The sequence below is a fragment of the Oncorhynchus masou genome, chromosome 33, assembly GCF_036934945.1.
Source record: "Oncorhynchus masou masou isolate Uvic2021 chromosome 33, UVic_Omas_1.1, whole genome shotgun sequence".
NCBI lineage: Eukaryota > Metazoa > Chordata > Actinopteri > Salmoniformes > Salmonidae > Oncorhynchus > Oncorhynchus masou.
Genome location: NC_088244.1, coordinates 29,457,038 through 29,481,785, shown reverse-complemented (window position 1 = coordinate 29,481,785; position 24,748 = coordinate 29,457,038). Strand labels below are relative to the sequence as shown.

At 43.4% G+C, this 24,748-nt stretch overlaps 1 protein-coding gene across 1 annotated transcript in view; it reads left to right on the top strand.

Annotated features, from left to right (window-relative positions):
- The window catches only part of LOC135528208 (bridge-like lipid transfer protein family member 3A), a 42,983-nt gene that overhangs the window by 8,205 nt on the left and 10,030 nt on the right, over window positions 1-24,748 (top strand). Inside the window, exons 2-10 of the mRNA XM_064957131.1 lie at window positions 9,860-10,022; window positions 13,511-13,549; window positions 13,743-13,834; window positions 14,006-14,195; window positions 17,248-17,388; window positions 17,589-17,759; window positions 17,958-18,141; window positions 22,950-23,036; window positions 24,025-24,195. Of these exons, the coding sequence (XP_064813203.1) occupies window positions 9,860-10,022; window positions 13,511-13,549; window positions 13,743-13,834; window positions 14,006-14,195; window positions 17,248-17,388; window positions 17,589-17,759; window positions 17,958-18,141; window positions 22,950-23,036; window positions 24,025-24,195 (1,238 nt within the window). The remainder of the gene's footprint in view (window positions 1-9,859; window positions 10,023-13,510; window positions 13,550-13,742; window positions 13,835-14,005; window positions 14,196-17,247; window positions 17,389-17,588; window positions 17,760-17,957; window positions 18,142-22,949; window positions 23,037-24,024; window positions 24,196-24,748) is intronic.

Sequence of the window (24,748 nt, the reverse complement as noted above, 5' to 3'; positions counted from 1 at the left end):
GAAAACACTGACTAGCACTGTACTGAAAACAGCTCAACAGCATCCTTTCCAGCTCCTCATGAGTTGCTCTGGAGTATTTCTATTTTGAGAAGAGGGAGATTTTACATGGGGCCTGTGAGCAACAAGCATCAAGTGAAACACTTGAGTTGTGTTCAAAGCTTAACCCTCTTAACCCCCTTAACCTTTGTGTGGACTTCATGGTGGACTCCCACACACTGTAGTACTAAACAGGAGCTGCTCTTCCACAGCAAGCGTTAATGGGGTGCTCAGCAGTGTGTGGCTGGTTGGCTTCCCTCTTTGAGAGAATGCCCTGAAGTCGACGTGTGTTATGAAGGGATTTGAGAGGCTAGTTAAGGAAAATATCTCCTCCATCTTACCTGACACCCTAGATCCACAACAATTTGCATACCACCCAAACAGATTAATGGATGACGCAATAGCCATTGCACTGCATACTGCCCTAACCCACCTGGACACACCTATCTAAGAATGCTGTTCATCGACTACAGCTCAGCCTTCAACACCATAGTGCCCCGCCAAGCTCATCACTAAGCTCATGGTCCTGGGTCTGAAACCCTCCATGTGAAACTGGGTCCTGGACTTCCTGACGGGCTGACCTCAGGTGGTGAAGGTAGGCAACAACACCTCTGCCATGCTGATCCTCAACACGGTGGCCCCACAGGGGTGCATGCTCAGCCCCCTCCTGTACTTCCTGTTCACCCATGACGGCGTAGTCATGCACATCTCCAACTCAATCATCAACTTTGCTGACGACATTGTTGGCCTGATTACCAACACCGATGAGACGGCTTACAAGGAGGAGGTGAGAGCCCTGGCAGAGTGGTGCCAGGAAAATAACCTCTCCTTCAATGTCAACAAAAGGAAGGAACTGATTGTGGACTACAGGAGACATCAGAGAGAGCACGCCCCAATCCACATCGACGGGCCGCAGTGGAGAGGGTAAACAGCTTCAAATTCCTTTGCGTGGACTTCACTGAGGACCTGAAATTATCCCATCACACCTACAGTGTGGTGAAGAAGGCACAACAGTGCCTCTTCAACCTCAGGAGGCTGAAGAAATTTAACTTGGCCCCTAAGACCCTCACAAACTTCTACAAATCAACCATTGAGAGCATTCTGTCTGGATGTATCATCGCCTGGTATGGCATTTGCATTGTCCGCAACCGCAGAGCTCCCCAGAGATTGGTGCGGTCAGCTGCTAAGCTGTGTACTCAGCCATTAAAATTTGAGTTAGCATAGGATCTCTGCAGGCTATGAGCACATCTGTGAGTGATCACTGTCCATGATGTGCCTTGATCCTGGTTGATGGACAAGGGAAGCTCACTTTGCTATGATGACAGCTCACTTTGGAACTAAAACCTGGTTTTACGCAGCATATTTCATATTGACTGGTAGATGGCTTGAAATGTTTTTTTAATCAAAGACAAATATCACTTTTCCAGGATACATTTTGTTCTCCCTTTCATTTATAGCCAGGCCATTATGTGTTGAATAAGCCTCAAAACAATGCTAATCCCCAAAACATTGTTGTGGCCTAGTTTTAATGAATACCCTGATGGTTTGTATGGTGTTCGACTACAGCCTATTTATTCTTTTCACCGGAATACATTAAAATGCACGGCATTGTTAAAAGGGTTGGATCCCCAGCTAGGACGTGTTGGAGGCTGTGTTTTGAATACCTTTTTTCCCCTCTTCTCATTATTGATCTGGGTTAGTGTACATCAAAGCTACTGAGTGTGCAGGCTTTTGTCCAGCCCTGCTATAAAGGATGGAACAAAATCATGCATACCCAGTAGCTCTAATATAATAATTAAACTTTTAAAGTGCTATTCATTAGATAAAGAAATCTCAAAGCGCTGTGAAGCAACAACAAAAAGCAAGATATTTAAAAACAAAATCATTAATCAACATGTGTAGCTGAAGTTTGAGAAAGTTCATGGCTTGATTGAGGTCAGCGGAGGGAGGAGGTGGTCAAAGGGGAGACGTGTAGGGTAACAGTCTATTTTCAGACAGACATTTCATTATGCGTTGCTAAAGTGGTCTTGTGGAATGAAAGTAGTCCTTTTAACCTAATACAAATAGTTCTATAAGAATGGGTTTGTGCAGTAGGCCTAATGCATTATCACAGTTTATTGACTATATGCCTGGCGTGCCAATATTGTTCTTCTCGGACCATATTTATTATATTTCAAAACTCAAGCTTTGATTACAAAATATATCAGTTGGTGTAGCACTTGCGAGGCACAGATGAGCATAAATTGCAATAATTCGCTTTTTTATTTTACTGGACTGCTGGTACCTGCATCTGATGGTCATGGTGCTTTCAAGACAACTGAGAACACAGAAAAAAACAAGGTCAAATCATGACGTCAGTGATCTTCAGATCGGCATGTCGGAGCTCTAGAAAGATGCCGACTTGGAATTCCGAGATGGATGACCATTAAAAACGATTTTTCCCAGTCGGATCTAGTATTTTCAGAGTTCCCCAGTTGTCTTGAACACACTGAAGTCAGAGATCTCCGAGTTCCCAGTGGTTTTGAACACAACATTAGTCTCAGCGGAGGGAGGGAGAGAGAGAGCAGCAGAGGATCTGCCACTCATGGTCCCTGTTCTGTCCTTCCTTTCCTCCAGTGAGACGGACCAGAGAGAGGGGACACAGTCCACCTGATGGCAAAACTCAAGTCGCACCGCATCTGCATCATGCATAAATTCCTGTTGTTCCTATGACCAGAGAAAGTGAAATATTCCTCAAAGTTAAAATAAACATAATAATAAAAACACATGGCTATCGATACACTTAGCTACTCATTCATTGTAGCTCCAGCGCGAGTGGAAATAGGGATTTTATAATAGTGTTGAATTTAAACACTGATAGTGCTGAATAAAACAACTCAACATGAGCGCACTCATAAAAACAGCATCTCTTTGCTGTATTCTTGGGCACTCTCTCTGTGGTCATGGTTTAAAAAATTATTAAATCTTACGTAGGCTAGTATTAAACTGCTGTGGCCCGGGGTCGTGGAAGTTCCGTAGGTGATTTGGACTATCTGATTGGCCAGCGCCGTAGGCGCACTCGATTTAGCCAATTATCTCCCGGTCCGCGGAGTTAGTTTTTTTTAACAAATGAAATGGTTTAAAATGGGAACACTTTGCTTACCCACTGCGCAGGCCTTCTGAATCAAGTGCACCTACCGCCAACAGCGCAACCCCTGCCACAAAAAAGGAGCACAAGCCTTTATCACAGCTGTTACCGTTGGCTTTTCTACAGAAATGTTTGGTGATCGACTAGGAATGCCTTAAAGATCGACCAGTCGATTGGGATCTAACGGTTGGTGACCACTTCTTCTAGAGTCAATGACACACCAGTATTGTGTTTGGGATATAGATTAGGAGGAATGGTTGAGGTGGTGGAGTGTTTCACCTGTTCACCTTCACTTAGCAATCGTTAACGTAGGCTGACAGAGGATATCACTGTTATTTATAGGGCATTTCCGTCTAAAAAGGACCCATGAGCATCAATATGTAAAGTTCATAGGAACATGTTAATATGGGTGTCAAATTTAAGCTAAGAGCCTATACTTTTGAGACATTTAAGGCATATACACATTTTCTACCATTTCCCACCTTAAAAATGTGGAATAAGCAAAGGCTTTGATTTCTGGTCAAACAGATGGAAATGGGGTCTTAGGCAACATCTGCCGAAAAAGCTCAAACATTGCCTTGTGATGGAGAAAAACATCGATAGTGACATATTGCAATATGATTTTGGGATGATATATCAATATTTGATTGGTTTGTAGCTAGCGCTAGTTGGCTGTACCTGTGCCAAAACTCATCCTATACCTTGTTCTCCATCTAATTTTTAAACTGACCCAACATTTTCAGTACTTTTATTTATCTGAATGATCAAAACTTGTTTTCTAATGTTCTCTTGTCTCTCTGCTGCAGACAACAATATGTTTGGAACATCAAATCGGAATAAAAATGCAGTATCGAATCACAATACATACAGAATTGTGAGAATCGCATTGCATATTGTATCGGCACCTTAGTATCATGATAATATTGTATTGTGAGGTCCCTGGGGGCGTTTTTCTCGTATCACAAAATTGAGATCCATACTGAATAGGATTCATTAAATTCTTACCCGTAACCTGTCTCCAACAAAATCCGGGCATTACATTTAAAAAAAAAATTATTCAATTTGGATCCGAGGTGATCCAGATCCGATTAGGGTGACCACAAGTCCCGGATTGTGTAGGACAGTCCTGCATTTTGGCTCTGCGTCCCGCATTCTATCAACAAATTCAGACACCACTCTGAGATTAAATGGTTCATTTGTCCCGAATTTCAGTCATACATTCCGACCTGCCCCTTGCAGTCACGTTGCGTTTATGAAAATACATATATCATAAGGATGTGATAGACTAAGCCTGCTGGTGAAGCCCAGTTCTCCAGTTGTTGTTGAGATCTGATATTCTGCGCAGCGCAAGACAAAAAGTAATGTCATTGGCCTATCGCCAACCAATCATATTTCTCATACCGTTTCGGGCTTCATTTCAGCCAAACTTGGAGAGGACAGTTAGGCCTAATTACTTACAAAAATGAGATTTCCTTTATATGAACTTTAACTCAGTAAATCTTAAAAATGGTTGCATTTTATATTTTGGTTCAGTATCGATAACAGTAGACTGAAAGATATGTAATTTCATCAAACTTTTGAGGCTCACGATGCTCATTAAGATGCTCATTCAACAAATGTTCTGCTACTTCACTAAATGAAATCCCGCTTTAAGAGTCTCCCTTCCTAACTGTTTTACATTGACTGAGACCAATCAGAAATTTCCCTGGCCAAATATTTGCAGATTTTGTGGTCTCTCATTTCTGCATCACCAATTTTTGCGCAGGCAAAAGAGTAAGCTAGGTGTGCTTCAATTGCAAATTCTTTGCGCGGACTGCAGGAGCCTCGCTCCGCCACTTCTCACAATGTTGCTTGTTTAGTAAAGTTTAGATCAAAGCTGAATCAAAGTCTTGTAAGATCACATAATGATTAATTAGTATTTGACATAACATATCCAAATGTTTGATAGGGCTGACGACCCAATTTAGTCGACTGATCAATTGTTTGGTTGATAGGCTGTTGGTTGACCAAGATTTGTTTTAGTCGAGCAATATAAAAAATATATATCATGGTGTACAAGTAAACTGTCTGATTAGCTCCTGTCTGAGTGGACTAATCCATTGTGAGGCCCTGCCGGATGGCACGGATCACTCTAAGACGTGCTACTAAAATTCTATATGGTTATATTATGTAAGAACAATGGTGCAACACTAATAAAAATAATATTTTATAACTAATGCGCTTTCTCCCGTGTTGGATAGTGGTCACTGTCCGCGGTTCTGAAACACCTCAGTGCGCTATTGAATTGGCGCCTTTTCCTAGACAACGTTGCTTTGTGTATAGAAGTTAACCAGCATATTGGTGTTGAGAACAATGAGGCAGCTGCAGAATGAGGAGACGAGAAAAACAGCCCTTTTCTTATTGTCTAAGAAAAGTGAGCAGAGAGGAAACCTCAACTTAATTAGGTCTATAATCAAAAGCCTAACTGTTAAATGTGCCTGGCTTTATGACTGTTTGAGTGTTTTAATAGCCTACTGATTCCTTGAGCAGTAAGCCTCACCCAACTACAGTAACTTCCAAAAGTATTCATCCCCCTTGGCATTTGTCCTATTTCGTTGCATTACAACCTGTAATTTAAATGGATTTTCATTTGGATTTAATTTAACTTTTTTGGGATAGGGGGCAGTATTCGGAAGTTAGGATGACTGAGGTGTCCAAAGTAAACTGCCTGTTACTCGGGCCCAGAAGCTAGGATATGCATATAATTGGTAGATTTGGATAGAAAACACTAAAGTTTCCAAAACTGTTAAAATAATGTCTGAGTATAACATAACTGATATGGTACGCGAAAACCTGAGGAAAATCCATCCAGGAAGTGGGATATTTTTGATGTGGGTACTTTTATATTGAATGCCTATACAGTATGTAATGGGCTAGGACCCAGATTGCAGTTCCTATGGCTTCCACTAGATGTCAGCAGTCTTTAGACATTGTTTCAGGCTTGTTTTCTGAAAAATGAAGAAGAATTGAGACCATTTTGTAAGTGGACTGTAGAATGAAGCAGAGCTGGTTTGCGCGCGTGACCGATTGCGCGCTCTTCATTATTTTTCCTTTCTATTGAATACGTTATTGTCCGGTTGAAATATTATAGATTATTTAGACAATAGACAACCTGAAGATTAATTATAAACATTGTTTGACATGTTTCAACGAACTTTACCGGTACTATTAGGATGTAGTCGTCTGCATGTTGTGACCGCCTTTGAGCCATGGATTACTGAACAAAACGCGCCAACAAAACAAAGAGGGACTTTATCAAACTAAACAAACATTTATTGTGTAACAGGGACTCTTGTGACTGCAACCAGATGAAGATCAAAGGTAAGTGATTAATTTTATCGCTATTTCTGACTTTCGTGACTCCTCTACTTGGCTTAAATGTTTGTATGCTTTTGTAAGCAGGGCGCTGTCCTCAGATAATCGAATGGTATGCTTTGCCGTAAAGCCTGAAATGAAAAAAAAAACGTGGAAAAAAACCCAGTTAAAAAACATTATTCTAAAAAAATCAAACACGGAAAAGTGGTGTGTGTATATGTATTCACCCCCTTTGCTATGAAGCTCCTAAATAAGATCTGGTGCAACCAATTACCTTCAAAGTCACATAATTAATTAAATAGATTGCACACAGGTGGACTTTAAGTGTCACATCATCTGCCACATGATCTCAGTGTATATTATGTTCTGAAAGGCCCCAGAGTCTGCAACACCACTAAGCAAGGGGCACCACCAAGCAAGCGGCACCATGAAGACCAAGGAACTCTCCAAACAGGTCAGGGACAAAGTTGTGGAGAAGTACAGATCAGGGTTGGGTTATAAAAGAATATCAGAAACTTTGAACATCCCACAGAGCACCATTATATCCATTATTGAAAAATGGAAAGAATATGGCACCACAACAAACCTGCCAAGAGAGGGCCACCGCCCACCAAAACGTACGGACCAGGCAAGGAGGGCATTAATCAGAGAGGCAACAAAGAGCCCAAAGATAACCCTGAAGGAGCTGCAAAGCTCCACAGCAGAGATTGGAGTATCTGTCCATAGCTCACAAGCTACAGACAACAGACAACATGGAAAGCGGCAATACACAGCTAGGGATTATGATCACAAATCTGATTGACCTTTAGCCATGTATTCATATATCTTGTGAAAGTGTGATAGGTGGTGCAGTTGTGTGTGTCTGATGGCAGTGTATTCCAGACATGGGAAGCTCTCACAGGGAAAGCAGATTTACTAAAGGTGCTTATCCTTAAGGGATCTATACAGTCACCTCTCATGGCAGACCTTGTGGATCTGCTGCCATATGTTTGGGTTTTCTGTTTAACAAAAATACTGAGTGTGGGTGGGTGGGTGGGTGGGGGGGGGGGGCAGGCTATTTAGGATCTTGAATACAAGACATGCGTCGGTGTATTGCACAAGATTTTTCCAACTCAGGAGCTCATGCTTTCTGAGGATGTAACAGTGATGATGGCTATTGGGCTTCCTATCAAGCACTTTGAGAGCCTGTTTGTAGACAGACTGAGTAGGTTTTAATGTTGTACAGATAGCTTGGGCCCAACTAGTCAAGCAGTATGTTAAGTGGGGGAGTATCATAGATTTGAAGTACAGTTTTGCTACCTCTGTAGTCAAACAATTTCGTATAAATCGGAAATTAGCTAGGTTGAATTTGGTTATCTCTTATGTAAGACATGTATCACTAGCCACTTTAACTATGCCACTTTGTTTACATACTCATCTCATATGTATATACTGTACTCGATACCATCTACTGTATCTTGCCTATGCTGCTCTGTACCATCACTCATTCATATATCCTTATGTACATATTCTTTATCCCCTTACACTGTGTATAAGACAGTAGTTTAGGAATTGTTAGTTAGATTACTTGTTGGTTATTACTGCATTGTCGGAACTAGAAGCACAAGCATTTCGTTACACTCGCATTAACATCTGCTAACCATGTGTATGTGACAAATAAAATTTGATTTGATTTATCTGAATGACATTTTTCACATGCTTTTTAAAAGAGAGGTTGGAATCAAGTATGATGCCACGGTACTTAAAATCAGATACCACCTGGAGCTTCTCCTCTGACACAGAAATCTGGCTTAGTAGCATCTGTTGCCCTCTTTGTGAAGAACATGCAAACAGTTTTTTTCACATTGAGATGCAAACACGAGTCACTGAGCCACTTTGTAACCTGGACCATTACAGTAGTGAGTTCTTGTGCAGCTTGTGGTTTGCTCTTTGCATGCACATATATCACTGTATCATCTGCATACATTTGAACTTCAGACCTAGTACAGACAGAAGGCAGATCATTAATGTACAGGCTGAACAGGAGGGGCCCCAGTATTGACCCTTGGGGAATGCCCACATCATAGCTAAGAGTGGGCGACAGCTCATAGCTTACTCTGACACACTGAGTTCTGCCTTCAAGGTTTGATTTCATCCATCTCAAGGCATCGGGGGAAAAGTTGAACTTGGACAATTTTGTGATGAGAATCTCATGGTAATGTAATTCCGTTCATGGCTGTAAATCCACTTCACCCACTACTGTACTACTGTGACACTCAAGGTGCCATGTCATGTCTGACACCCCATTCTTTCTGCAGACATCTTTGGATCAGAATTCAGAGCAGATATGTAACCGTTTCTGGAAAACGCGGTCGCATAAAAAACCTGAGGGAGATTTTACTTCAATTCTGTTACCAAACTTTGCATCTGCACAGTTCTTCCAGTAAATGTGTTAATTGTATGGTTTGTTAAACTTTGAAATTAATGGTTTTCGCTTGGCATACATTTTAAAGTGAGAAATCTGTCAAAGCATAATACCATTTCCGTGGAATTGCCCTACAGCTGACGACTGATAACCGGCATGTTCCTGTTGGAACTTGCTATATATCAAAGGCTGCACTTGGCTTATTAGGCTACTGGACGAGCCCCTGACATCATCTTGAACCAGTGTTTCACTTGTCTCAGTAGCATTACAATATGTTAACCAGGCAGTGGATTGGTGAGTCAGACCTCTCGTGTATTGGCATTTATCTCTGTTACCACCAGCCAAAACCCAAGCAACACCAGCCTTTGTGTTGGGGTCTGAAATGTCAGGTTTTAGTTTTAATGAGTGTACAATAAAAGGTCATAATTGTCAGTCATGGTGAGTGTGGTAGATTGGAACACTTAACTGGTCTGTTTGTTGCCACATGCCGGTAATCATTGTTTCAGAAAACGTTACAGCTAGCCTACTCCTCACCACCGCCGTTTCACTGTGTGGTTTTGCTCTGGCAAATGGCTCAGCAGTTAATTTTAATCTGTAGTGGAGCGTAAAGTCAATGAAGCCAGATGGAGAGCTATGGGACTCTGGCTGGGACTCTGGCCAAGACACTGACTGTTACTACAGCCTGGGATTCAATTAGATCTACAGCATGAACCTCACAATTACATCTCACTGCCAAAAGCCGACCTTGGTCAGACTAGCTTCTCATTTCAACCACAGTGTCTCACATAGCTTCCTAAACCTTGTAAACCACACAAACATATGTAGAAATTGGTGAACGCAGCAATATGTCTGGTTTACGTCACACACGCAGCACACACACACAACACACATCTCAGTGGTTTCCTTAACTAACCTCTCTCCCATTCCTTTGTATGAAGGTTCACCAAGAACCTGTCCCCAGACAAGATCAACCTCAGCACGCTGAAGGGCGAGGGTCAGCTGTCCAACCTGGAGCTGGATGAGGAGGTGCTGCAGAACATGCTGGACCTTCCCACCTGGTTGGCTGTCACCCGGGTCTACTGCAACAAGGCTGCAATCAGGGTGAGACAACTGTGTTCTTCTGATAATAAACCATGTCAAATCCATGTCAAATCCATATCAGTCTTTCCCTAGGGCTGTGGCGGTCATGACATTTTGTCAGCCGGTTATTGTCATGCAAAAATACTGCCAGTCTCACTGTAATTGACCATTAATAAACATGTTTAGAATCTCCAGGCCAATCTCCATCTCCAGAATCTCCAGGCCTCCACACTAGAGGTCAAAATTATGATTTTTCAATGCCGATACCGATTATTGGAGGATCAAAAAAAAGCTGATACCGATTAAATCGACCAATTTTTATTTATATAAATATATATATATACATACATATATATATACATATATATACATATATATATATATGTGTGTGTGTGTGTGTGTGTGTGTGTGTGTGTGTGTGTGTGTGTGTGTGTGTGTGTGTGTGTGTGTGTGTGTGTGTGTAATAAATGACAACAACAATACTGAATGAACAATAAACACTTTTATTTTAACTTAATATAATACATAAATAAAATCTATTTAGTCTCAAATAAATAGTGCAAAAACAGTGTTGGAGAAGAAAGTAAAAGTGCAATATGTGCCATGCAAAAAAAGCTAGAGTTTAAGTTCCTTGCTCAGAACATAAAAGCTGGTGGTTCCTTTTAACATGAGTCTTCAATATTCCCAGGTAAGAAGTTTTAGGTTGTAGTTATTATATGACTATTTCTCTCTATACCATTTGTATTTCATATACCTTTGACTATTGGATGTTCTAATAGGCACTTTAGCATTGCCAGCCTAATCTTGGGAGTTGATAGGCTTGAAGTCATTAACAGCACTGTGCATCCCAGCATTGCTAAGAGCTGCTGTTTGAATGAATGCTTATGACCCTGCTGCCTTCCACCGCTCAATCAGACTGCTATCAAATCATATACTTAATTATAGCATAGTAAACACACAGAAAGGAGAAAAGGCAAAGCAGGAAAAAACGCTGGTAAGCTTGGACATACAAGACAAACTGGCACAGAGAGACAGGAAACACAGGGATAAATGCACTGGGGAAAACAAGCGACAACTGGAGGGGGTGCAGACAATAACGAGGACAGGTGAAACAGATCAGGGTGTGACAATCCCCCCAGGGACGCCACCTGGCGTCCTACCTGGTTGTCCAGGGTGTCGGCGGTGAAAGTTGGCGATGAGGGCTGGATCCAGGATGTCTCTAGCAGGAGCCCAGCATCTCTCCACCGGGGCAAAACCCTCCCAGTCAACCAGGTACTGGAAACCCCTGCTCCGTGGTCACCCAGGAGACATCTGTCCCCCCCCCCCGGCATACAGGGTGAGAAGACAAAAGAACTGAGACACGGATTTAATTCTAGACACAGGGAACGTAGGGTGAATATGGAGGGTACAGGGTAGCAAGAGATGGACAGCAGTGGAACTCAGATGATGGGAAAGGGACCAATAAAATGGGGGCACAGTTTGCAGAACTCTACCCGAAGGGGCAGGTCCCGTGTGGACAGCCATGCCATCCTCCCAATGCGGTAGCGGGGAGCTGGGATCCAGCGACGGTCAGCTTGTTGACGATACCTGGAGTTGGTCTTGAGAATAGCCGCCCTGGCTCTTGGTTGGCTCCCTCCAACTGACCGTTAGTTCGGGGATGGAATCCGGATGACAGGCTGGCCGACGACCCAATAAGGGTGCAGAAAGTCTTCCAGAACTCAAACGAGAACCCTGATCGGAGACCATGTCTACCGGGAGTCCATGGATCCGGAAGACATGCTGCACCATAAGCTGGGCCGCCTCCTTGGCAGAAGGTAGTTTGGGGAGAGGGATGGAATGGGCAGTCTTGGAGAACTGGTCGACTACCGTCAGAATGACAGTGTTGCCATCAGACGGAGGTAGCCCAGTGACAAAGTCCAGAGATATGAGACCAGGGACGATGAGGAACCGGTAGTGGCTGCAGGAGGCCTGAAGGAGCTTGCCATGGAGTCTTGTTTTGAGCATACGCTGTGCATGCGGTGACAAAGGCAGAGACGTCAGGGACCATTGTGGGCCACCAGAAATGTTGTTGAAGGCAGGCTAGTGTATGACAGGTCAGCCTGGAGGAATGAGCCCATTCCAGGACCCGGGACTGGACTGGATTAGGGACAAACAGCCGGTCAGCCGGCTCCCCCCTTCCGGTCCAGGCTGGGAGCGTTGTGCCTCATGGACTAGGTTCTCAATAACCCAATCCACAGTGGCAGCAAGGCATGAGGTAGGGAGAATGGTTTCAGAGGTCAAGGGTGTGGCAGAGGAACTGTATAGACGGGAGGGCGTCAGGCTTCACATTCTTAGACGCTGGGCGGTAGGAGATGGTGAAGTTAAATCTGGTGAACAGGAGGGCCCACCGGGCCTGCCTCGAGTTGAGGCGCTTGGCTGTACGGAGATTTTACAGGTTATGGTTGGTCTAGATCAGGAATGGCAGTTCTGCTCCTTCCAGCCAGTGCCTCCACTCTTCCAACACCGTCTTCATCTCCTGGAGTTCTCGGTTGCCAACATTGTAGTTTCTTTCAGCAGGATTGAGACGATGGGACAGGAAGGCACAGGGATGAAGCTTCTGGTCCTGGGCAGATCGCTGGGACAGGATAGCCCCCACTCCAACATCTGAAGCATCAACTTCCACCGCAAATTGACGCGAGGGCTCCTGATGGATGAGGATGGGTGCTGTTGTGAACCGATGCTACAGGTCCACAAAGGCTTTGTCGACAGGTGGAGACACAGATATCATTGCATGCGTGATAGAAGAGCACAATATGTACTCAAAATATTTTTACCATGCTGCGGACACTCCTCGGCTCGGCAAAAAAAACAATAAGAATGATGGTGGGGCGGCCAGTGGCACTGTATCCCCCTACTGCGGATTCAATCTTTGAGGTCATAATTTGCAGGCCAAAGGAAGATTAACGTGAAAGCAGTAAAGCACTGCCAGGCAAAACCTATGGTGAGCGGTTTGACCATGTTATTGTGGTTTCACCGTGTAGCCTTTAGCTCCATCAATGAAAGCCACAGAAGACATAAGCTACCCATGCTCCCTGGTAGCAGTCCAGAGATAAGCAGCACTGTTGTCTGATAACACTGAGATCAGTGCACGTGTCTCTAGACCCACTGCTATCTCAAGATAACAGAGTGAGAAACAGCGTGGAAGAACACAAAAGGTCAGAAGCTAGCGACAGCCCCGGCCACAGCCCTGAATAGATCAGCCTGTTTAGGGAGATGTGGACTAGATCCGAGGAGATGAGCTCTGTGTGGGTTGCCTCTGTAGGGCCCTGGTGTCCCTTTTATCTTCAGTATTACTAGTTTGAAGCCAGTCTAGGTCAGATATTAGTCTGTAAGGAGAGGTCTAAAAGCATAAGCCTCATTGTTTCTTGGTGTAAGCTCTCTTTTGCACAGTGAATGATAAACATTCCAGTAGAACAGTGCTGAGGAAAGTGTTTGTGCATGACTGGTCCCTGCTGTTTTGTCTCCCTTAGATACAGTGGACAAAGTTGAAGACGAGCCCCATTTGCCTGGTATGAATTCTGCCCTTTGTTCTATTCCTCCATGAGTTTGTTGACTTTTCTCTTTTTCTTTCTCTCGCTCTCCATCTGTCCCTCTCCCTTTATTTCTCTTGTAACAGATTGTATTGGTTTCATGTTGTTATACTGCTATCAGGGTATGGCCTCAGGCTATAGCCTACAATGTTGACCCATGGTATCCTTGCAGTTCCTGGACAAAGTAGAAGTGGAGATGAGAACATGTGAGGAGCCCCGTGCCCCAAATGGCCCCTCCCCTATTGCCATCACTGCTGGCCAGAGGTACGCCTGATCTGTTCTCTGTTTGGAACCTTTTGAGGGATTTTACTGTTCATGCTCTTTACCAGTGAAAGGATAGGTACATAGTTATCTGCAATTGTTCATATGTTGTTAGTAATAATGTGATAAAATCGACATTCTCATCAAATGTTCTATTCCTATGTCTTTCTGCAGTGAGTATGGCTTTGCTGAGAAGGTGGTGGAGGGTATGTCAGTCATCATCAACTCTATCACCATCAAGGTGCAGTCCCGTGCCTTCCACGCCTCCTTCGAGCTCTGGCAGCTCCAGGGTAACAGTCTCAACCCCAAATGGCAGAAGACTGACCTCCGCTACACCCGCATCACAGACCCAAAAAGAGGAGAGGTACGCTCATATGATTTAATTAACACGGTTATATTGCATTTATGTATATACCCCCCCCCCCCCCTGTGTTCACCTTCCTTCCTGTCAAGCCACAGTATATATTGTACAGCATGTCCAGATTACATGGTACACTTAGTACAGCATGTCCAGGTTACATGATACAGTTAGTACAGCATGTCCAGGTTACATGATACAGTTAGTACAGCATGTCCAGGTTACATGATACAGTTAGTACAGCATGTCCAGGTTACATGATACAGTTAGTACAGCATGTCCAGGTTACATGATACAGTTAGTATAACATGTCCAGGTTACATGGTACAGCATGTCCAGGTTACACAGTACAGTTAGTACAGCATATCCAGGTTACATGGTACAGTTAGTACAACATGTCCAGGTTACACAGTACAGTTAGTACAGCATGTCCAGGTTACACGGTACAGTTAGTACAGCATGTCCAGGTTACACGGTACAGTTAGTACAGCATGTCCAGGTTACACGGTACAGTTAGTACAGCATTTCCAGGTTACATGGTACAGTTAGTACAGCATGTCCAGGTTACATGATACAGTTAGTACAACATTTCCAGGTTACATGGTACAGTTAGTACAGCATGTCCAGGTTACATGATACAGTTAGTACAGCATGTCCAGGTTACACGGTACAGCATGTCCAGGTTACATGGTACAGTTAGTACAGCATGTCCAGGTTACATGATACAGTTAGTACAGCATGTCCAGGTTACATGGTACAGCATGTCCAGGTTACATGGTACAGTTAGTACAGCAAATCCAGGTCACATGATACAGTTAGTACAGCATATCCAGGTTACATGATACAGTTAGTACAGCATGTCCATGTTACACAGTACAGTTAGTACAGCATGTCCAGGTTACACAGTACAGTTAGTACAGCATGTCCAGGTTACACGGTACAGTTAGTACAGCATGTCCAGGTTACACGGTACAGTTAGTACAGCATGTCCAGGTTACACGGTACAGTTAGTACAGCATGTCCAGGTTACACGGTACAGTTAGTACAGCATGTCCAGGTTACACGGTACAGTTAGTACAGCATGTCCAGGTTACACGGTACAGTTAGTACAGCATGTCCAGGTTACACGGTACAGTTAGTACAGCATGTCCAGGTTACACGGTACAGTTAGTACAGCATGTCCAGGTTACACGGTACAGTTAGTACAGCATGTCCAGGTTACACGGTACAGTTAGTACAGCATGTCCAGGTTACACGGTACAGTTAGTACAGCATGTCCAGGTTACACGGTACAGTTAGTACAGCATGTCCAGGTTACACGGTACAGTTAGTACAGCATGTCCAGGTTACACGGTACAGTTAGTACAGCATGTCCAGGTTACACGGTACAGTTAGTACAGCATGTCCAGGTTACACGGTACAGTTAGTACAGCATGTCCAGGTTACACGGTACAGTTAGTACAGCATGTCCAGGTTACACGGTACAGTTAGTACAGCATGTCCAGGTTACACGGTACAGTTAGTACAGCATGTCCAGGTTACACGGTACAGTTAGTACAGCATGTCCAGGTTACACGGTACAGTTAGTACAGCATGTCCAGGTTACACGGTACAGTTAGTACAGCATGTCCAGGTTACACGGTACAGTTAGTACAGCATGTCCAGGTTACACGGTACAGTTAGTACAGCATGTCCAGGTTACACGGTACAGTTAGTACAGCATGTCCAGGTTACACGGTACAGTTAGTACAGCATGTCCAGGTTACACGGTACAGTTAGTACAGCATGTCCAGGTTACACGGTACAGTTAGTACAGCATGTCCAGGTTACACGGTACAGTTAGTACAGCATGTCCAGGTTACACGGTACAGTTAGTACAGCATGTCCAGGTTACACGGTACAGTTAGTACAGCATGTCCAGGTTACACGGTACAGTTAGTACAGCATGTCCAGGTTACACGGTACAGTTAGTACAGCATGTCCAGGTTACACGGTACAGTTAGTACAGCATGTCCAGGTTACACGGTACAGTTAGTACAGCATGTCCAGGTTACACGGTACAGTTAGTACAGCATGTCCAGGTTACACGGTACAGTTAGTACAGCATGTCCAGGTTACACGGTACAGTTAGTACAGCATGTCCAGGTTACACGGTACAGTTAGTACAGCATGTCCAGGTTACACGGTACAGTTAGTACAGCATTTCCAGGTTACACGGTACAGTTAGTACAGCATGTCCAGGTTACACGGTACAGTTAGTACAGCATGTCCAGGTTACATGGTACAGCATGTCCAGGTTACATGGTACAGTTAGTACAGCAAATCCAGGTTACATGATACAGTTAGTACAGCATGTCCAGGTTACACAGTACAGTTAGTACAGCATGTCCAGGTTACACGGTACAGTTAGTACAGCATGTCCAGGTTACACGGTACAGTTAGTACAGCATGTCCAGGTTACACGGTACAGTTAGTACAACATGTCCAGGTTACACGATACAGTTAGTACAACATGTCCAGTTTACACGGTACAGTTAGTACAACATGTCCAGGTTACACAGTACAGTTAGTACAGCATGTCCAGGTTACACGGTACAGTTAGTACAACATGTCCAGGTTACATGATACAGTTAGTACAACATGTCCAGTTTACACAGTACAGTTAGTACAACATGTCCAGGTTACATGGTACAGTTAGTACAGCATGTCCAGGTTACATGGTACAGTTAGTACAGCATGTCCAGGTTACACGGTACAGTTAGTACAACATGTCCAGGTTACAGAGTCACTGTATCTATTTTTCAGGCCAGCAGTAAATCACTTCATTAGGCCAATTATTTAGTGCGTTTTTTTTGTCTCGATTTTTTTGCCCCTCTAAATGAGATCTAGTAATCAAGTTATCAGGAAATCATATGCGTAAACCTCAGAGATTACCTCTTTTACATGGTCTCGCTGTTTGTCTCGTAAAGACAAAGATTGTTTGGCCAGTTTACTTCTGGCTCCTCCTACACACTGGTTCCCTAATATGTATATTGTGTCTGTCTGTCCAACCTCCCAGGTGTTGACGTTTAAGGAGATCAACTGGCAGAGTCTGCGTATCGAGGCCGATGCCATAGAGAGTGAGGACCAGGACCTGAACAGTACCCCACTACGCCTCATCACCAACCAGGGACGCATCCGCATTGCCTTGAAGCGCAGGGTAAGACTGGGCCATGGGGGTGGGGTTTTCTTGATGTGACTTTTCCCCAACAATTTCCCCATGTTACAGTTTCTCAAATACAACTGTTCTCATGATGTATCATACGTAAATAAACAAACAACATTGTGTCATTGACTAAGCAGTAAAATGATTGTCTTTGTAGACTGACCAGGTTTCTCCTCTCTTTAATCATACCCCAGCTGAAGGACTGTAACGTGCTGGCCTCTAAGCTACTCTTCATCCTGGATGACCTGCTGTGGGTGCTGACGGACTCTCAGCTCAAAGCTGTCATCCACTACGCCAAGTCCCTGAGCGAGGCTATGGAGAAGTCTGCCCAGCAGAGAAAGAGCATGGCTGCAAAGTCCCTACAGGTACCATCCTTCTGCCTTCCTCTTATGTGTTAGAAATAGTACAGAGTCTGCAGCCCACACTTATATTGTACTGCAGTTTAAGCCTAACTATATTACTGAACTGCTGTCTATCTACTCACTCAAACATTTTGTATAGATATTTTAATAGCCTGTGTACTAATTGCAGTCATATTGTTGATATTGTTCTCTCTATGTTAGACTGCACCACCTTCCCCTGGTATACACGCTCTATGGACAAACCCTCCACCCTCTCCCAGTGGTGGAGTCCCCAGTACCCCGGACCAGTACTTTGATCAACACGATGTCAAAGAGTCCTCCTACCACACCTTCATCTCTCGTCTAGACCTGCACATATGCAACGACAGTTCCTCAGCAGACCCCGGTTAGTCCCACAGACACCCCAAAGATATGTCATGCACAGAATTAGACTATAACCTATGCCCCTCAAACTCATCTCTGGACCTTGAGGCCAGTCCTACTGTGTTTTTTCATTGTTGCCCTCTAATCAGGGACTGATTTAGAACTGGGACACCAGGTGGGTGCAATTAATTATCAGGTAGAACAGAAAACCAGCAGGCTCCAAACCTCGTAGGTTAAGGGTTGAATAGCCCTGACCTATGACCTTTATAGCTTTCCTGCCTGAAGTGATCTTATCTCTCATTTCTGGTTGTCTTTAATTTAGACAATTAGTGGGTGAAAACACTTTGGTATTGAAATTGCATTTCCTATTGTTATAAAATAAAAATGCGATGCTGCTTCTCGCAGCGACTTTTTGCGATTTTACATGGTGGTGTGGTCAAATCAAACTTTATTTGTCACATGCGCTTACTACAACAAGTGTAGACTTTACCGTGAAATTCTTACTTACAAGCCCTTAACCAACAGTGCAGTTCAAGAAGAAGAAAATATTTACCAAGTAGACTAAAATAAAAAGTAATGATAAAAAGTAACACAATAAGAATAACAATAACGAGGCTATATACAGGGGGCACCGGTACTGAGTCACTATGCGGGGGTACAGGCTAGTTGAGGTAATCTGGACATGTAGGTGGGGGCGAAGTGACTATGCATAGGTAACAAACAAACAGCGAGTCGCAGCAGTGTACAAAAGGGAGGCGGGTCAATGTAAATTGTCCGGTGGTGATTTAATGAATTGTTCAGCAGTCTTATGGCTTCGCGGTGGAAGCTGTTGAGGAGCCTTTTGATCCTAGACTTGGCACTCGGGTACTGGTGGCAAAAAGCTAAATTAAAATGACACAAGCTGAATTAAATGCAAAAGGCTTTGAAAATAAACAGCTTGCAGTACATTCAGTGCGCCGCTGACATTTCAGAGATACGCTCGTTTTTAAGAGATATCTGTATAGGGAAAGCGTATACTAAAATTTTGAAATACTACATTTAACTTCTCTAAATCAATAACGGTCTTACCTCCTATATTGTTTTATGTCCTCCGGATTGGATAAGATGACGAATTCAACGGTGAGCCTGTCAGTTTGCCTTAATTCTCTCACAGCATCCAGCCTAGCTGCCCTTTTCCAGATTGTTGACCACTTTTTGTTCTCTGGCCTCCATTGATTTAGTCACCCTAATATTGGCCATCCTGCTAGGGTAAAAAAAAACTCCAATAACCTTTGAACAGATTATGATAGAGCAGGGGTTCCCAAACTTTTTTGGCCCACGACCCCAACCATGTGAAAATAATTATGTAATTAACAGCCAATGTTTATTTGGTGCTATTGCAGTCAATTGAAACAAATCTTAACAGTATTTTTGATTATCTTCTCAACTCACCATGGCATACTTTTAATGTGGGGCTGTATGACAGTCGATTGCAGATAAGGCTGATATAATGTCTCTTATCTCACCACCACTAATGAGATGGGTGTGCTTGATGCATGTTGCGTCGGAGCTTCTCAAAATCAGGGGGCGTGGTTGACAGTGTGCACCTCCTTTCTGCTGTCACATCCAACCTGGATCGATATTTGGTTTTAATGCAGACGAGAGCACTGAATCCAGTTTCACACAGATATGAGCTGGCGAAGGGTAGCCTACCATGAGTTTTATGGTGTTTTCAAGACAACTGGGAACTCAAAAAATACGAGATCAAATCATGATGTCAGTGATCTTCAGGTCGGAAAGTCCGAGCTCTATAAAGAGAGTTCCCGAGATGGAATTCGGAGTTGGATGACTGTTGAAAAATATTTTTCCCAGTCGGAGCTTGTTTCTTTCAAAGTTCACAGTTGTCTTGATCGCGCTGAAGTCGGAAGTCAGAGATTTCAGAATTCCCTGTTGTTTTGAATGCGACATTAATGCGCAGAGGGAGACGGCAGGGTATTCCCTTTGAGTCAGGAAACAAAACTCCTCCGTAGTGACCCGTGAATGCGTTGTCTGCAGCATTCGGTCACATGACAGCTCGACCAGCTGTTCGATTTCACTTGCCGGCATGTCAACTGAGCCAGGATCACAGTCAAACGGATTGGGTAGTAGGTCCCAAAGTTTTCTTCCAAGCGTTGGATGTGAGCAGTCACCACTTGTGTGGGACACTCACTGATGCTGTTTTCTGTTATTTTCTTTTCAATACAGAAAGTCAACCAAGTCTGTATTTTTTACATCCTTTGTGAATGACAACAGTTCCTCTCTCAATGTGAAAAATGTTTCCAACACTTCCCCTGGATAACCACTAAGCCTCGGTTTGAAATTGGAGACACATTCATAACTAGAGTGCAGAGGCCTGCCTGCCGTCCCGGCATAGAGCCTCATCTGTGCAAAAGCCCACCATTCGACCCCATATGGAATCTGTTTTTTCGTCAATAAAGCCATGCAGCACACTGAACATCCACTATGCCGTTTCATGCTCGGGAATCGTAAGACAGAACAATATGTCCTCATGAATAGCTTCCCCCGACATGTATAGCGAACAAAAGTCAACGCATGGGCATCTCTGCCCTCACAGCTGATGTCCATTTGGAGAGCATAATCTCTCCGTATCCCAGTCTGCTGTCCCCACATGCTTCAAGATGGCCACCATTGTTCCTGTACCCAAGAAAGCTAAGGTAACTAAACTAAATTACGATCTCCCTGTAGCACTCACTTCTGTCATCATGAAGTGCTTTGAGAGAGAGACTAGTCAAGGATCATATCACCTCTACCTTACTTCTACCTTACCTTACCTCTACTAGACCCACTTCAGTTTGCTTACTGCCCCAATAGATCCACAAACGATGCCATCGCACTGCACAATGCCCTATCCTATCTGGACTAGAGGAATACCTATGTAAGAATGCTGTTGATTGACTATAGCTCGGCTTTTAACACCATAGTACCATCCAAGCACATCATCAGTACTCCCTGTTCACCCATGATTGCGTGGCCACGCACGCCTACAACTCAATCAAGTTTGCAGACGACACAACAGTAGTAGGCTTGATTACTCACAATGACGAGACAGCCTACAGGGAGGAGGCTCTGGGAGTGTGGTGCCAGGAAAATTACCTCTCACTCAACGTCAACAAAACAAAGGGGATGATCGTAGACTTCAGGAAACAGCAGAGGGAGCAACCCCCTATCCACATCGACGGAACCACAGTGGAGGTGGAAAGCTTCAAGTTTCTACACATCACAACAGCGCCTCTTCAACCTCAGGAGGCTGAAGAAATTTGTCGAGGCACCTAATTTTGGAGAAATGTCCTCTGGTCTGATGAAATAAAAATAGAACTGTTTGGCCATAATGACCATCGTTATGTTTGGAGGAAAAAGGGGGAGGCTTGCAAGCCGAAGAACACGATCCCAACCGCGAAGCACGGGGGTGGCAGCATCATGTTGTGGGGGTGTTTTGCTGCAGGAAGGACTGGTGTACTTCACAAAATTGATGGCATCATGAGGGCAGGAAATGATGTGGATATATTGAAGCAACAGCTCAAGACATTGGTCAGGAAGTTAAAGCTTGGACGCAAATGGGTCTTCCAAATGGACAATGACACCAAGAATACTTCCGAAGTAGTGGCAAAATTGCTTAAGGACAACAAAGTCAAGTTATTGGAGTGGCCATCACAAAGCCCTGACTTCAACCCCATAGAAAATGTGTGTGCAGAACTGAAAAAGCGTGTGCGAGCAAGGAGGCCTACTCGGTTACACCAGCTCTGTCAGGAGGAATGGGCCAAAATTCAACCAACTTATTGTGGGAAGCTTACGGAAGGCTACTAGAAACATTTGACCCAAGATAAACAATTTTAAGGCGATGCTACCAAATACTAATTGAGTGTATGTAAACTTCTGACCCACTGGGAATGTGATGAAAGAAATACAAGCTGAAATAAATCACTCTCTACTATTATTCTGACATTTCACATTCTTAAAATAAAGTGATTATCCGAACTGACCTAAAACAGGGAATTTTTACTGGGATTTAATGTCAGGACTAAAATGTATTTAACTGTATTTGGCTAAGGTGTATGTAAACTTCCAACTTCAACTGTACATAGACTTTAAATCACTGGCCACTTTAGTAAATGGAACACGAGTCACTTTAATAATGTTTACATATTTTGCATTTCTCATCTCATATGTATATACTATATTCTATTCTACGGTGTCTTAGTTTATTCCGCTCTGACATTGCTCGTCCATATATTTATATATTCTTAATTCCATTCCTTTTTCTTAGATTTATGTGTGTTTTTGTGAAATGGTTAGATATGACTTGTTAAATATTACAGCACTGTACTGTTGGAGCTTCAAACACAAGCATTTCTCCACTCCAACAATAACATCTGCCAATCATGTGTATGTGACTGATACATTTTGATTTGTTTTGATCAAAGTCTCTGTAATAATGTATAGCGGGCATAGCCATTCACTGTGGGAATGATTCAAGTGCAACGGTCAGGTGCGGCCTTTTCCCATGATCTAAGGGGCACTCTCGTTTAATTTTATCTTTTAGATTTTAAGAATTTTCATTTAGATTTTTAAGGTTGACCACATTACAATGATTTTGAGATACAAAGACGATGTTTATATATTTTTATTCTTCGGGATTTTGAAAATCCTCCCGCGATCCCATTTTTTGGTTTTCTTAGAGGACTATTTACACAAAAATCCACCCTCCAATTATGGTCTTGATGATGAAAGTTTGTTGTCAGAGTTGTCACAGGTGAACAAAGCTTTTGACCTCTGACTTCTCATGTCACACAGATGAGCCTCCTCCTCCATGCCCCCATGGTGCAATGCAGCTGACCTTCCGCAAGCTTGGTTTTGACTACTACCCCATCCACAGGCCTGGTGAGTGTACTTCCCCCAATCGGTCAAGAGACTTGTGCTACTATTTGTTATAATTAGAGCTCACGTTTATTCACTGCTGTCCACCACATTCTTTGTTAGTGCTCCCACTGAAATATCAACCTACATTCAGAATTCTAGTAAATCTCCTCTCCATTAATTCATTTGAACTAATAGCCTTTTTGTACATAGCACCCCATTTTAAGGGACCAAAAGTATTGGGACAAATTCACTTACGTGTATTAAAGTAGTCAAAAGTTAAGTATTAATAATCATATTCATAGCACACAATGACTGCATCAATCTTGTGACTCATACATTTGTTGGAAACATTTGCTATTTGTCTTGGTTATAATCCTGAATGAATCGTGAATAATGATGAGTGAGAAAGTTAGACGCACACATATCATACACCCCCCCCCCAACAATTTTTTTTAACCTACCCTGTTATTGTAATGTTGAGAGGTTAGCATGTCTTGGGTGTATGATATTTGTGCGTCTAATTCAGGCTTATCCGTAATCATTGTAACATGATTCCTAGTACGAAGGGCTATATAAATAAATTTGATTTGATTAGTATATGAAACCTCAACCTCCATTCATTCATGCAAACTAATAGCCTGGATGGCAAAGGATGCCCATTGCTATTATTCTCAGTGGAATTATTTGACTGTAGAATGTGGGGTACCTCAATTCCTACTAGAACTCTCCACTTCACTTCATCAGAACTACTGGTCTGTTACACAATTATGGAAAACACATTTTAATGGAGATTGGATTGGTTTGCTTGAGCAATCACCCAGATCAAATAGTAAAAAACAAAGCTTTGGAAAAAAATACTTTAAGTTGATGTATATAACTGGGATGTTATATACAGGTGTATATATTTTTATTAGGGTGAGAGATGGAATCTTTTCAACAATAACCCTGGTGATGCAGTGAACCCTATTGTATGACCTTAATGTATGACTTTGTATGATATGACCTGCAGGTGATGGCTGTCGACATTGGGAGCGTCACTGTGGGGCGATGGATGCACGGGCCCAGTGGGCTGGCATACTACTGCAGGAGTTCCAGAGGAGAGTGGACGCATCAGGGATCCCTGGGCCAGACTCTAAGGTCCCCAACCAGCCCAAGGACTTCCCTGCAAAGAGGACCCAGGGTGAGACTTACTACAACACACTGCCAGGTCCTCTTACTGTAGTAGGACTCTGATCCACAACAGACACATACTACATAAACAAACGTATGTGGACACCCCTTCAAATTAGTGGATTCTGCTATTTCGGCCACACCTGTTGCTGACCGGTGTATAAAATCGACCACACAGCCATGCAATCTCCATAGATAAACATTGGCAGTAGACTGGCTTTACTGAAGAGCTCAGTGACTTTCAACGTGGCACCGTCATAGGATGCCACCTTTCCAACAAGTCAATTGGTCACATTTCTGCCCTGCTGGATCTGCCCCGGTCAACTGTAAGTGTTGTTATTGTGACGTAGAAACGTCTAGGAGCAACAATGGCTCAGCCATGACATGGTAGGCCACATAAGCTCACAGAACGGGACCCCAAGTGCTGAAACATGTAGGGCATAAAATTGTCTGTCCTCGGTTGCAACACTCACTTCCGAGTTCCAAACTGCCTCTGGAAGCAAATTTGGGTTTGGCGGATGCCAGGAGAACGCTACCTGTCCGAATGCATAGTGCCAACCGTA